General features: G+C 34.3%; 3 protein-coding genes across 3 annotated transcripts; 2 read left to right on the top strand and 1 right to left on the bottom strand.

The window, feature by feature from the left end:
• Positions 1–2,172: 2,172 nt before the first annotated feature.
• On the top strand, positions 2,173–3,087 carry LOC108849824 (MLP-like protein 328). Its single transcript, XM_018623428.2, has 2 exons — positions 2,173–2,417; positions 2,544–3,087. Exons 1-2 carry the CDS (start codon positions 2,231–2,233, stop codon positions 2,810–2,812), a joined length of 456 nt encoding a protein of 151 aa, XP_018478930.2. The 5' UTR covers positions 2,173–2,230; the 3' UTR covers positions 2,813–3,087.
• A 3,069-nt stretch (positions 3,088–6,156) lies between these two features.
• LOC108849859 (protein C2-DOMAIN ABA-RELATED 10) lies at positions 6,157–7,338 on the bottom strand. Its single transcript, XM_018623472.2, has 3 exons — positions 6,983–7,338; positions 6,775–6,870; positions 6,157–6,665 (listed from the first exon to the last, which is right to left on the bottom strand). The coding sequence occupies exons 1-3, from the start codon at positions 7,094–7,096 to the stop codon at positions 6,330–6,332; spliced, it is 546 nt and encodes a 181-aa protein (XP_018478974.2). The 5' UTR covers positions 7,097–7,338; the 3' UTR covers positions 6,157–6,329.
• A 4,205-nt stretch (positions 7,339–11,543) lies between these two features.
• On the top strand, positions 11,544–12,764 carry LOC108852262 (uncharacterized protein At4g22758-like). The gene is made up of 2 exons (XM_018625769.2): positions 11,544–12,363; positions 12,448–12,764. The coding sequence occupies exons 1-2, from the start codon at positions 12,120–12,122 to the stop codon at positions 12,627–12,629; spliced, it is 426 nt and encodes a 141-aa protein (XP_018481271.1). The 5' UTR covers positions 11,544–12,119; the 3' UTR covers positions 12,630–12,764.
• The last annotated feature ends 338 nt before the right edge of the window (positions 12,765–13,102 follow it).

Below are 13,102 nucleotides of genomic sequence, written 5' to 3'. Positions count from 1 at the left end.
TTGATCGCTCTCTTATTTCATTAAATGTTTTAATATTTTATTTAGTTTTTGTTGGTTTAATCCGACATTTTATTGTAAGAAACATGTAGTTCTCGAAAGAAGAGACATCTGTTATTCGTTCTTCTGTAACCCATTTGGGAAAACAATTCCTAATCTCTTTCACAATCTCCTTCTCACCACAAGTTAGATTTAGTAAATCCTTCTCATATGGTTATAAATGTATTTTATCATTCACTAAAAATGAGGATAAAATTAGTTAGTGTAAACATGAAAAATGGTACTATGAATGTAGTAGTTTTGACAATTTCCCAAAATTTTTTCACTTTAGAAACTTTAAGCAAAAGATTCTCGAACTATTCCTGGTATTATACTCGGTTAAAAATCATAAATAATTTTGTTTATAAAAGTTAATGCATGATTTAGAGTAGCTAAAAATGAAAAGATTACATGTTCACTTTTTCTTTCTGATCGCTAATACCACATAAGATGATACATTCTCAACATCTTACCTATTCATTCTCAACTTTTCTTTCTGATCACTAATACCACATAAGATGATACATTCTCAATTTCTTACATGTTTATTCTCAACTTTTCTTTCTGATCATTAATACCACATAATACATTCTCAACTACTTATTATTCTCAGATTGGCAATAGACATGAAGAAATGAAAAAAAAAACATTGAGGAAGAAGAAGAATGTCTACTTTTGGTAAAATAATTAAAAAAAGAAATAAAACCATTTAAAATTTTCTAGAATATTTTCTAACCATTTAGTTAGATTTTTAGATATTGACTTAAAATTTAGTAGAAATCATATTCTAATTGACTTAGAAAATAGATGAAAGCGTATAAATTGTATATATATATCGAGTAATTTGATGAAAGTTTCTACAGAAGATTAATGTAAATTCTGGAAATATAGATAGACGTTAATGTTTAGACGTTTTGATCTGCTACATTTCAAAAGATAGAATGAATTGAGGATTCAGTATTCTGCCGTAGTAGATGGTATATTATGTATTCTACGTCAAGTAGATATTGTGTTTTAAGTAGATTCTCAATTCGACGATTTCATAGATAGTAAATCAAATTTACAGATACCTTAGACCAATTTTGAAATTAATCTTCCCAAAATAATTTCATCATAAAATTAATTTTTCTAAATTCACATGCATGTTAGTATCGTTTTTTTTTTGCTTCTTAATATATTGATATAATTTTTATAAAATGTAAGAATAGTCCAAAAATGACAAAATACGGTTTGTTCTACGATGACAATAAGTGAGATCAGTTGTCTATTATTAACAAAATTCCCAATAACTTATTTGTTTTTTTTGATAACTCTGGTATCTGGGCAGCCACATTCCCAACTATCCCTTCGAAGGGGGTCCAGCGCCCCAACGGAAGGGATGTTAAATCCGTTGTGGCCAAGGCTCTAATCCGGGTGGCGGGCCAATAACTTATTTATTATCTGTGAATACAGTCCTTTCTCTAAACCAATCTGTGAAGACAGTCTTTTAAAAAAAAAACAATCTGTGAAGACAATCCTATATGGCTTTTTACGTCTTCAAAACACTTTTTTAAAAAGATGTAAACAAGAAAAAAAGATGTAAACAATAAAATAAAACAACAATATATTTTAGGAAGATGTCAGTTTTCAACCAGGTTTCCTGTCGGATTCACCTATTTCCACTTTCGAGGAAAGACGAAAGGCATTGTTTACTGGCCTCACTAAAATATTAATGATTAATTATCCATTGCTTGATTATGATATTCTAGCCTTGTATTTTACTGTTTGGCGACGGTTTCAATTCACACAAAGCCAAATAAATATTGCATACGTTCGAATTCTAAATTAATAATCATTTAAGATTATTTTGTATATATATATATTTCTTGATACGAATGACGGTGATAGTCGTCATATCATATGCATTATTGCATTTTGTCAAACCTAATTATTATCATTCTATGATACGGACTTCGTAAACGTGAATTACGCGACAATACAACTTTTAACTTTTTTACGCAGAGTACACATTTACACTTGCTCGTCAATAATATGCATGGCCACATGCCACCAACTCTTCTTTTCCGTCAAATGAAAGACACACCGTGTATTTACATTTTAACCGTGACGCTCTCTATATAAATGAAGAAGAACACAAGGGAAATAATTCATTCAAAAGCCAGAAGAACAAAAAAAAAAAAAAGAAAGATCAGAGATGGCGACGTCAGGAACATATGTGACGGAGGTTCCTTTGAAAGGATCGGCGGAGAAACACTACAAGAGGTGGAAGAATGAGAACCATCTCTTCCCCGACGCCATTGGCCACCTCATTCAAGGTGTCACCGTCCACGATGGTGAATGGGACTCTCATGGATCCATCAAGATTTGGAACTACACATGCGGTAACGATACTTCCATTTTTATACTACTGAATCATCCCAACATATGTGGTGCTAGTTTTTTTTTCTTTTAAACATTGAGTGGTGCTAACTTAACGAATGAACATATGTAATTATATATTTATGAAGATGGGAAACAAGAGGTGTTCAAGGAGAGGAGAGAGAATGACGATGAGAATATGGCGGTAACGCTCAGAGGGCTCGAAGGTCACGTAATGGAGCAGCTTAAAGTTTATGACGTCATCTTTCAGTTCATTCAAAAGTCGCCTAGTGATATAGTCTGCAAGGTCACTATGATATGGGAGAAGCGAACCGATGACTCGCCTGAACCCATCAACTACATGAAGTTCGTCAAGAGCCTCGCTGCTGACATGGATCACCACGTTATCAAATCCTAAGTCCGTTTCAAACCATCACCACCAGATCCCCCACCGTTATATATAGCCCTGCCTTTGTGTGTGTGTGTGTGCGCGCGCGCGCCTTCGTATTATGTTATAATAAATGGGGCTCTTGTGAGGTTCATCAATTTCAATATATTGTTGTTTGTGTATTTTGATATGCTTTGATGTTGTTAATTACGTGTGATAAATCTCGAGGTTTCATATATTTTCAGTCTATCAGTTGAATATATGTATCCTTGTTAATTAATGAATTCAAAAGAGTAATTCTTACCCATCGTTCGCAAATAATTGCATCCACCATATCTTCATCCGGACCCGGTGTTTTGCTTCCAGCCTTCTCAAAGTCAAGACCGGTGCTGATCCGGTGGAGGTAGACTTCCAATAACACATAGATCGATATCATATAATTCATTCGTTATACTTTTGCTTATTATTTTTTTGTGATGGATGATTGGGACAGTGGTTAATATATGTCAGTTCTACTTCTTATCATTGTATTGTATATGCTAAAAAATTGGAAAATGTGAATCATGTTTTTACAGATTGAAGTAGTCCATTTTACAAGTGAATTTCTATTGACCTGGCGTATATATATTTTTTTTTTTTTTTTTTTTTTTTTTTTTTTTTTAAATAGATATATTAATTGAACAACCCGAAACGGGAACTACAAGATTCGATTACAAGGATGATTTGAACAAAAGTTCTCGAGGCAATCTATTACTAAAACGAGCTTCGCCCACCCACTAAACCCGGCACATTCCGCTCATCCGTTTTTCAATTTTCTCGAGAATCGGTTGCCGTTCTCAACCTCCGACGATGACTTTGGATAGGTGAGGTTCTCCTTGTTGCCAAGGATGCCGGGACTATCCTTGTCGTCTTTGGAGTAGCTAGTTTCCGATGATCGCCTCAAACCTTTATAACCGTCTCCTTCGATGAACGCACAAATGCTATAGAAGGATGGGAAGGAACACAAACCTTTGAAAATCGCTCCCGCCCGACTGCACTGCCTCCTACCGCACAAACTGACCAGGGAGAGGAGACCAAAGTCTTCAAACCCAAGACAAATAAAGACAAAGCGGGTACGGACCGATTGCCATGAATGGAAACCTGAACGCTGCTACAAAACCTGCAAAAGCTAATGCGATGTAACACTGCCATGATCGAAAACGATACACGGCCTCGGGATATGTCACAAAGCCGGAAGATCCACCGAGGATACAAAGACTCCTCAGACAGAAGAAGCCAATAGAAGCCTCGTCCACCGCCTTCTCCAAGAACAGGAGATAGGAAAGCTTTATCTTGTGAGAAGGAAGGCTCGGTGGCACGAACCCACCACACCAATACGAACACGAGCAACACCACCAGAGAGAAACGTCGACATAACTCTCCTTGGTTACAGGAACCACTCACCGGGAAGAGGAAGGAGATCCAGAAGGAGTAAGCAAAACCGCATCTGAGAGGCCATAGACGACCACCTTCGATATTGCAGCGCTGCCTCTACCACACGCCAACACCGCGGGCTCCGACACACGCCAGAAACCGGAGCTAAGCGAGCCTCTGAGTTAAAGGGAACCTCCAGAGTTCCTTAGGCAGTAGCGACGCAGATCCCGCCAATCCAAGACACCAAGGTAAAGTCGATGATTTGCTGCTACACGCCTCTCACTCACCGCACGGACTAAGGAAGCTCGAAAGCTACCAACCGGAACAGAACAAATGAGACAGCCGAACCTCCTCCACGCGCAATCGAACCTACAAGAAGTAAAAGGGCTTCCTGCCAAACCCTAAAATCCGACCACACCAGACGAAACCACACCCTCTCTGCGTCTAGACTCCAACCACCTAGCAGACCACGCTGAAACCGGAGCTCCCCTGCAGCAGAGACGAAAACGACGGGTCACCAGAAGCAGAGCGACGACAAGGCAGGGAGAGTGAAGGGGACACCGGTGAAGCAAAAGAGAAAACAAAGAGACAAGGGCAGAGGAGAAGCCTCCGGTGCCGGAACCTGCGCTCACGCGCTGTCCGTACCGGAGCGAGTGAGATCTACTTCGTTGGCCTTCGAGAGAGAAAGTGAGGAGAGAGAAAGAGAGGTCTGTATATCTTTACAAAAAAGACCTGGCGTATATAGTATGTATGAGATTTTAAACGTCTTTGTATCGATTTTTAAACTTTACATTATGGCTTTAGAATGGAAAATTTCGTCTTGTTTAGTTATTTTTAAAGAGGCTACCAAACTATGTGTGATTAATCTAGAACAAGAGATCAAACTTTTAATGGTGCTCCATGGACCGAAGTTAAGTCCTACACTCAACGGCGTTGGCCCAATCCCATCCTTGTTTGCTCTATTGAAGAAGGTTCTTCATTAGGCCTTCAAGTTTAAAAACAATTGAGGAGTTTAAAAACACTGATTACGGTTAGTGTCAGCAATGTAATGCGAAGAAGCATACATAACTCGAAAGGAACATGTGACAGCAAACGCAGTTCAGAGAAGAGAGTTTCTTCGACAGGAAGTTCATCTACTATTACTAGTAGTGAAAGTAAAGCTGGGAAGAAGAGAAACCTGGAAGGTGATGAGACACTCACCGGTCAGTCAAGGAACTCAAAACGCGTTGCAGTCTCAGTGCGTGTAGAGAATGGTGAAGACGGGAGACCCAATTCATCTGCTGGATCCATTTGTTCAGCTCCTATGAAAGATTATATTCTACATCTGATCCCATCAGTATGGATGTAGGAGAGAGTCATCCAGTGGAGAAGCTAGCCACTCCTCAGGCTTCTTTATAGTCAAGAAACTGAGGAGGTTGAAGACAACTTTGGTTTCAGAAATCAATTGGTTGAGCAGGTTTCAAGTAAAAATGCAATCTCAGCCACAAATTCAAGTAAAGATGCATTCTCCAATGTAGCACTGGAAGTGGAAGAACTCGAAGATGTTACAATGCAACAGCCCCTGGTGGTTAAGTTGAACTTCACGTCTTTAGGCACAACCAGTGCCAAGAATCTCAGAGCTTATTGAAACTCAGATGTGTCAAGTTGAAGTGCTTACTTTCTTACTTTATGTTTATGGAAGAATTTTGTATAAAATGGTTTTACTTAGATGTTGAAAGCAAGCCTTAAATACTGTTTAGTTCCATGTAAAAACTCGTTTGTACAAAAATCACAAAGATAAACTATATATTAATAAATCATTTTTGTTTAAGCAATTCTCACTTATACTCAATTCATTCTTTGTATAGTATTTCATCATGCAACAATTGCATCTTCTTCTTTTTATTTAAATCCATTGTTTGTAGACACATGAAAATTTTAGCCAATCTGAAATGTAAAAAGTCCCAAAACAAAAATTGCAATACACAATCAAAAGACATTCAAATGGAAGAAGAGATACAAAAAAAAAGTTTCGAGATTGTTTCTCGGTTAGTATGGTCATCAAAGAAATACACGATTTATCTAATACATATGGAAACAACAATCGATCATTCATTCATTCATTCAACAAGAAGAACAAGCATATTCTTTTTTTTTAGGTAGAGTAAGAAGAGCCCTCACCTACTCCTTTGGAAGTGATACCTCTGCAACCAGCACCTTCATGCCATTCAAGCATGATCTCAATCTCGCCGCACTCGACATTGTTGAGCCTAAGGATCATGTCTTGCGTGATCTTTCCATTGTTCCACACGATGCTGCTCTCATCAGATAAACAGTTGTGCCTGGAGGGCTGAACCCTTTTGATAGCGCATCCATTAGGTAGCTTCAAAAGCTCCATTCCTATTTTGAGAGATTCTAAGTAAGGTTCAATGTCTAAGTTTGCATCTCCCATTTTGTCATCTCCAGTAAACTTGTCCCAGTCAAACACTGTCTGAACAAAAAAAAAATTTCAATAATATCAACACCAATGAACAGAGAGAGAGACATAAGAATTGTCTGAATCAAAAAAAATAATAATAATAATCCAAGAGTTGTGTTACCAAGCGGATAGGAACATTGGGATCTTTGATAGCAACGGTCATCTCTTCGTTCCATACAGGATTGCAGTTTTTCTTCACCACACGCGTCTTCAATATCTGCGCATTTAATTTTTTTTAAAAAAACAGAGACTTTAAAACGACGACGAATCATAAAATTGTTAATCCGAGGCTGAAAATGCAAGAAGAGGATGATAGCAAGAAGAGGAACCTGGTCGGCGACGGTGATAACAACATAAGGATCGCTGCTTCTGTGGTCGCGAATGGCGAGATTAATACCTTTTTTGACGTGGATCGTTAGCAATCCCAGAGGCCTTTGATCCATTGGACTTTTTCAGAAGATTGGAGATAATCAACGAAGCTTTGGAGATAACGATGAATGATTGGAAAAAAAAGGAAAAAGACTTGGGGATGATGATGATGATGATGATGATGATGATTAATTGATTAGAAGAAAGAAAGTGTTTAATGTTATCCCCAAACTATTCAACACGTTCTTTCCCACAATTTGCTCATTCTATTTTTTTTTTTTTTTTCTGAAGACTAAACTATATGAAGAAAAGACTACCAATATTAAATTCAGAAACTTTTGCTTGATTTTCAACGATATCATTTGTCAAGCTTTTGAACCGGAATTCGAATTTATTAAACCAAATAATTTGCGTTTCTTTTTTTTCGTTTTTTAATTATTTTCTTTTAGAAAGAGAGAATTTTTTTGCAAGTTAATTATTTATTAGTAAAATATAATTACTTTTATTAATATTAATTTGTTTGTTTATTTTATAATATTACATTAACGATTATATAGTCCAGAAAATATTTATTATATAAAATTCACGTCTTCTAGTTTTAACCATTTATAACAATTTGGTGACCAACTTAAGAGTAATATAATAATTTTTTTTGTCGTAAAAAACAGTTTTATAACAATTAATGTGATTGGTTATAATTACATCTAAATTTCTCTATAAATAATTGATTACTCTAAATAATAATGATAATATATTTTAAAGTTAGAAATTCTAAATTTCAAATTAATTAACCAGGAACAAAATCACTGTCATATCAGTTCGTTATAAGGGACCTGACAGGGAGTATACAAGAGCTCATCATATGTCTCTCTTTGCCACTCCCGCGTCCAATAAATCTACACATGTCAGTGATAGACATGACATAGGTATGACCAGGACTGGGAAGGATATTGAGGTGGGATTAGATATATAGCTTATCTCTGGTTCTATGTTCTATTGAAAACATAAAAAGCATGATGATCATGGTCTTCAGAGTCCACTCAAAAGAAAGAAGAACTAGTACCTTGCCCTGCAAGATATTTGTGACGACACGAGCTTGGTTGCGTATAACCTAATAGGACCTTCCAACAAAAATATGTAGACCAAAAAAGCCTAGATGTAGTAGTTGATCAACTTTCATATTTGAGAGGAGAACTAAGGTTTCAAGAAGATGCAGAAGATGAGGGTAAGCAATCATCACACTTTCTGCTGTCACACTTTTCATTAGTTTTTCGTTTTTGAAATGATAGTTTCATCTTTAATTGTTGAGTACCATTTTTCGACAGTATCTTGTTGAAATTAAAAGAGTTGATGGAGTATCCCTAGTGGAATACAGAAAGAAAGAGCATAAATATAACATTATCGGTGGGATCTAAAGGAGTTTTAGAGCACTATTTACATATTAAAATGTAATAAAAATAGAAAAGTGATAAAAGGTAAAAAGAGGTTGTGCTTTAAGAACTCCAACAAAAAAAAGTTGGGTATTGTTTCTATGTCTGTCTTTATATGATTGGTTTATTTTATTTTTTGATTTAAAATTTAATCAATAATTGAATCATATTAAAACGATCAATATTAAATCGGTTAGATATCCATGGGAATATACTACCCGATGGAAGTGTTCTAAGGGTCTGACTGGTATAACCGCAGCGGTTGCGATTGTGGTTGCGGGAGTTTGCGGGTGCGGGTGGTTGCGGTTTTAAGCATTTTATAGAGATATATACGACTGGTACAACGGTTAGAAATTGTTGCATTTGCTAGACTTTTATGATTAGTAACTACCAAACGAAATATCTGTTAAATAATAATTTAACAATATTTACATTTTATATAATTATAAAAATATTAAAAATTATAATAATACAATAAATATAAAATTTATATTTATAAATCATATTATTAAATTTTAAAAAATAATAGAAAATATTTTGGTTTTAAATTTTTATAATATAAATTGAAATATAATATGTATACATTTTACAATTTCTATTATTTCAATTTTAAATTTTTATTGGATATTTTTAGTATTATTTTTATTTATTCTGTTTTTAAAGGAAAAAAATTTATCCTCCCGCAACCACCCGCAACCGCAAACGTTAGCTGGAACCAGCTTTTGATTTTAAGAGGTTTGGAGCGGTTTGAAGCGATTTGTAGCGTTTTCTGTGATTGTTTCGAAACGCCAACAACTACTATGAACCGTAAAAGCTGAATTTGCGGGTGGTAACGGGAAAACCAGTCGGCCCCTAAGTAACCCGAGTATTCTTTCCAGATTACAGCAATTGTTTGTGAAAAAAAAGAGTAAAATGTAAGGCGTCATCCAAAATATGTCTCAATGCTGAGGGTATGTCACAAAGTTTCTGAAGATTATAATAACATATTAAACTAAAAAAGGAAGAGAGAGGAAGTGAAACAAGAAAAATGATAAGAGAGGGTCTGATTGGTATTGGCTGTAGCTTTAAAATTTATGTTGTAGAAAAAAAGCTGTAGTCTCTTTGCTTTGGCTTTAGATTTTATTGCTGTAGATTTTGTGGAAAGCTCAAAAAAATTGATTTGAATATTTGGCTTTAAAAAGCACTTACAGGGCTGTAGATTATTTCCGCAGCTGTGATTTTTAAAAAGTCATCAAAGCTTGATTGCTGTAAATTTGGTGCTTTAAAAATAAATGGTGCTCTGGACAGCACCTACAGCCATTACCAATCACACCCAGAATCATCTGTTTTATTTTTTGTTTAAAATTTAGTTATAGAATCAATTATATTAGTGTTAAATACAAAAAAAAACTCATGTTGAGAGATTGTCCCGATGCTGATGCTCTAATCCATTTGTATAGAGACTAATAATATTTAATTGTTTTTTTTTGAAAAAGAACAATATTTAATTGTTGTACAGACTAAACCCCTGTGTATTTCTTTTAAATTGAATACCAGACAGACAGAATCGACCCTAGTAATCCGCCCAAACCTAAAACTATATCATGTAAAATTAACTTCATCCTAATAATCACTCAAACTCTGGATCTATGACACTATGGCCAAAGATCTTTTCTAACTGTATTTAATTTAAAAATTTTGGTTTAAATTTTAAAGATATCTTTTATCAAACTTTTGAAAACTGTTAAACTATATTTCGAAAATATAACACCAAAACATTTACATTTATTTTATTTACCGGTTTGTCAATAACTTACCTAAAACAAACAAAGAGCAAACTAACTTTGTTTATAATGAATATCTATATTATTAAAACAGAAGTCATGACTTCTTTCATGTGTGATATTTTTAAATGGACCATCCTCTAAAAATAATCTTTTCAAAATCATTTTAAAACTTACTTCCAAAAATAATTTTTATCATAGAATATAATTACAGTTTCAAAATAAATTTGTTTTTGATTTATGAACGAAAACTAAAAGCATGTATATATTAATTATATTTTAATGATAATAACAATTTAAATTGATTAATTTTCAAAAATACATTTTATAAAGATCTCTAAAATATTTTGTTAAAAAGAATATTCATTTCCGTTTCAAATAAAACAATCTTATCCAACTTACTGTATTTTAATCAATTTTCAAATAAGATATTTACTGCAAAATTATAATGCAAGTACAATATATTATAATTTCTCTTTAAAAATATTTTTGTAATTTTTTTTAAATGTTGGTTTAACCGTATCTCAAAATATTAAATGTATGTTTGTTATGTATATCCAATTTAATTTGACTTCCATATACATTTCAAATTTAGAGATGAAACCAAATTATGTAAAATGGTATTGTTACTTAATATTCTCAATTTTTTACAAGATTTAAAAATTTATTGTAGTAACATTATAAGCCACAAAATATAGGCATTTTAGAGTTATATAATACATATAATTTACATTGACTTAGTGATATTTTGTTATATGAACTAAAATATTATAGTATATAAAAAGTAAAACCCGCACGGTTATGCGGGTCAAGACCTAGTTTGTTGTTAAAAGAGAAATAATAAAAACTTATTCTCGTTTTTGTTAGTGAAACTATTTTATAATATAAAAAAGTTTAATCTAAAATTATATATTCAGAAAATTAGGTATATTAAATATAGTCAAACAAATCATTAAATATTACATGATTACAAGTGGCTTATAATATTTAGTAAATGTAAAAAATGCATAAAATGTGAAGAAAATTTATATTTTGAAGAGTTTTTTTAAACAACTTATATTATAAAAGTTTGAATATTTATAAAGTGTAGGTTGTGACTAAAAAGAACACACATTGGATTTTTCTCCTGATTTTATTTTAGAATAGATTAATTTTTAAATATTCAAACTTTTATAATATAAATTGTTTAAAAAAATTTTGAGATATTCCGTCAAAAATGTATAAAGTATCTCATTTGAGATATCTTTGACGGAATATCTAAACATTTGAGATATTTATAGTTTATTTTATGTTCAGATCCGTGAGATACTAATTGTGAGAACCATTAATAATGGTGCTCTAATAATGAGCTTGAGGATATCATTAACGAACTTATTTTTCTGTCGTGCCAAAACAAAAATACCGAATTGACGGACGAGTAGGGAGATAGTTTCGGTGCTTTAAAGGGTTTGCTTTGCTTGCGGATGAAGAATCGCTCATCCTCCCTTTCTCTCTATCAAACCCTATTTTAACCCTCTCCACCACCCCCCTCAGACATCTCGGCCTCCATCTCAAAACTCTCTCTTTCTTCCTTTTAGATTCTGAAACCTATCTTCACCATCAGAGACTCTGTCTTTTCTTATTCACATACATCCTTCACCATCTCATTTCATCGGTCCCTCTCTCTCTCTATCTGAAGCAGCGTCTTGAATGGTAGAAACAACTCCGACAACCAGAGAATTTATGCTCTCCCATTGCACCACCGCAAGGGCGAGCTTTCTCCTCCCTCTCTCCTCCTCCTCCTCCTTCACTTTTGGCACTTGCAAGGAATCCTGGTACTTCCGTTGCATCGGTGTCGACCCTTGAAGCAACCCAAACTCCCATCAAAAGTCTTATTTTCTTTTTTTGGCGTTTATTGTTTAAAGATGTTGCTGTACAACAACAACAACAAGCAGAAGAAAACACACAAGTCCAAGATTAACAGGTTCCTAGTTAGCATCAGTTTCTTAGGAAGTGCTGGACCCATTCGTTTTGTTGTCAAAGAAGATGAAACTGTTTCAAATGTTATTGATTATGCTCTCAAATGCTATGCTCGTGAAGGCAGGCTTCCACTACTCGGTTCTGATTCTAGCTTTTTCCTCCTATACTCTCCTTACTATGCAGTTGAAGGTGAGTTATGACTTTTTACTACCATATGTGTTTTGCTCATTAATGGTTTTGATTATTATATTTAATTTTTTTGGATCATTTCAGCATTCAATCCATGGGGAAAGATTGGTTCAACCGGATCCAGGAACTTTGTTCTGTCTAAGAAGTTAGAAGCACAAAATCTTGGAGGTTCTGTGGACACATCAACAACTACAATCAGGAAGACCTCTGGGAAATGGAAGGCTTGGCTCAACAAGTCTCTAGGACTTATGGTTCCTTCTCATTAGATCATGTTTTTGGGGTTTCTACGTACACTTCTCTTTTTGGTTTTCTTGTCAAGAGGAATAAGCATTACAAACACTTGTGCTTCAGCTTTTTGTTGTATTTTGTCACACTAATAAATGGATAGAAGTTTGATAGAATGAGTGTATGTTCCTAACTTGTAACATGTTTATCTCTTCTCCACATTTTGATAGAATTAATATGTTCTTTAAAATGATACAATGAAATAAATTGATTTAGCTAGTAGTGAGTGAGTACATGAGAGATTAAGAAAGCATATCATAGAAGCATATGTCTCTGCAAAATTTTCTGGTAACCACAAAACTATCCTAAAAGTGAGAATCTCTCATCTTTTTCTTGATCATCTAAATATGTTCTCTAGCAGTTATTGATTCTGATCATGCAGGTTCTATGCTTCTTCGTTGTCACCTCTCACTTGCTCCTTATGCACCGCTCTTGAGGAACTCAGCAGTAGAAG

The sequence above is a fragment of the Raphanus sativus genome, chromosome 4 (assembly GCF_000801105.2).
Source record: "Raphanus sativus cultivar WK10039 chromosome 4, ASM80110v3, whole genome shotgun sequence".
Lineage (NCBI taxonomy): Eukaryota > Viridiplantae > Streptophyta > Magnoliopsida > Brassicales > Brassicaceae > Raphanus > Raphanus sativus.
The sequence above is the reverse complement of the archived record's forward strand: the minus strand, read 5'-3'. Positions and strand labels throughout refer to the sequence as shown.

What these genes read in the sequence shown, in the direction of transcription:
- LOC108852262 (XM_018625769.2), top strand. Translation starts at nt 12,120, where the DNA reads ATGTTGCTGTACAACAACAACAACAAGCAGAAGAAAACACACAAGTCC. An exon ending in TCCTTACTATGCAGTTGAAG is followed by an intron (nt 12,364 to 12,447) that starts GTGAGTTATGAC and finishes GGATCATTTCAG; the next exon opens with CATTCAATCCATGGGGAAAG.
- LOC108849824 (XM_018623428.2), top strand. Translation starts at nt 2,231, where the DNA reads ATGGCGACGTCAGGAACATATGTGACGGAGGTTCCTTTGAAAGGATCG. An exon ending in GATTTGGAACTACACATGCG is followed by an intron (nt 2,418 to 2,543) that starts GTAACGATACTT and finishes ATATTTATGAAG; the next exon opens with ATGGGAAACAAGAGGTGTTC.
- LOC108849859 (XM_018623472.2), bottom strand. Translation starts at nt 7,096, where the DNA reads ATGGATCAAAGGCCTCTGGGATTGCTAACGATCCACGTCAAAAAAGGT. An exon ending in TTATCACCGTCGCCGACCAG is followed by an intron (nt 6,871 to 6,982) that starts GTTCCTCTTCTT and finishes TTAAATGCGCAG; the next exon opens with ATATTGAAGACGCGTGTGGT. An exon ending in CCAATGTTCCTATCCGCTTG is followed by an intron (nt 6,666 to 6,774) that starts GTAACACAACTC and finishes TTTTTTGTTCAG; the next exon opens with ACAGTGTTTGACTGGGACAA.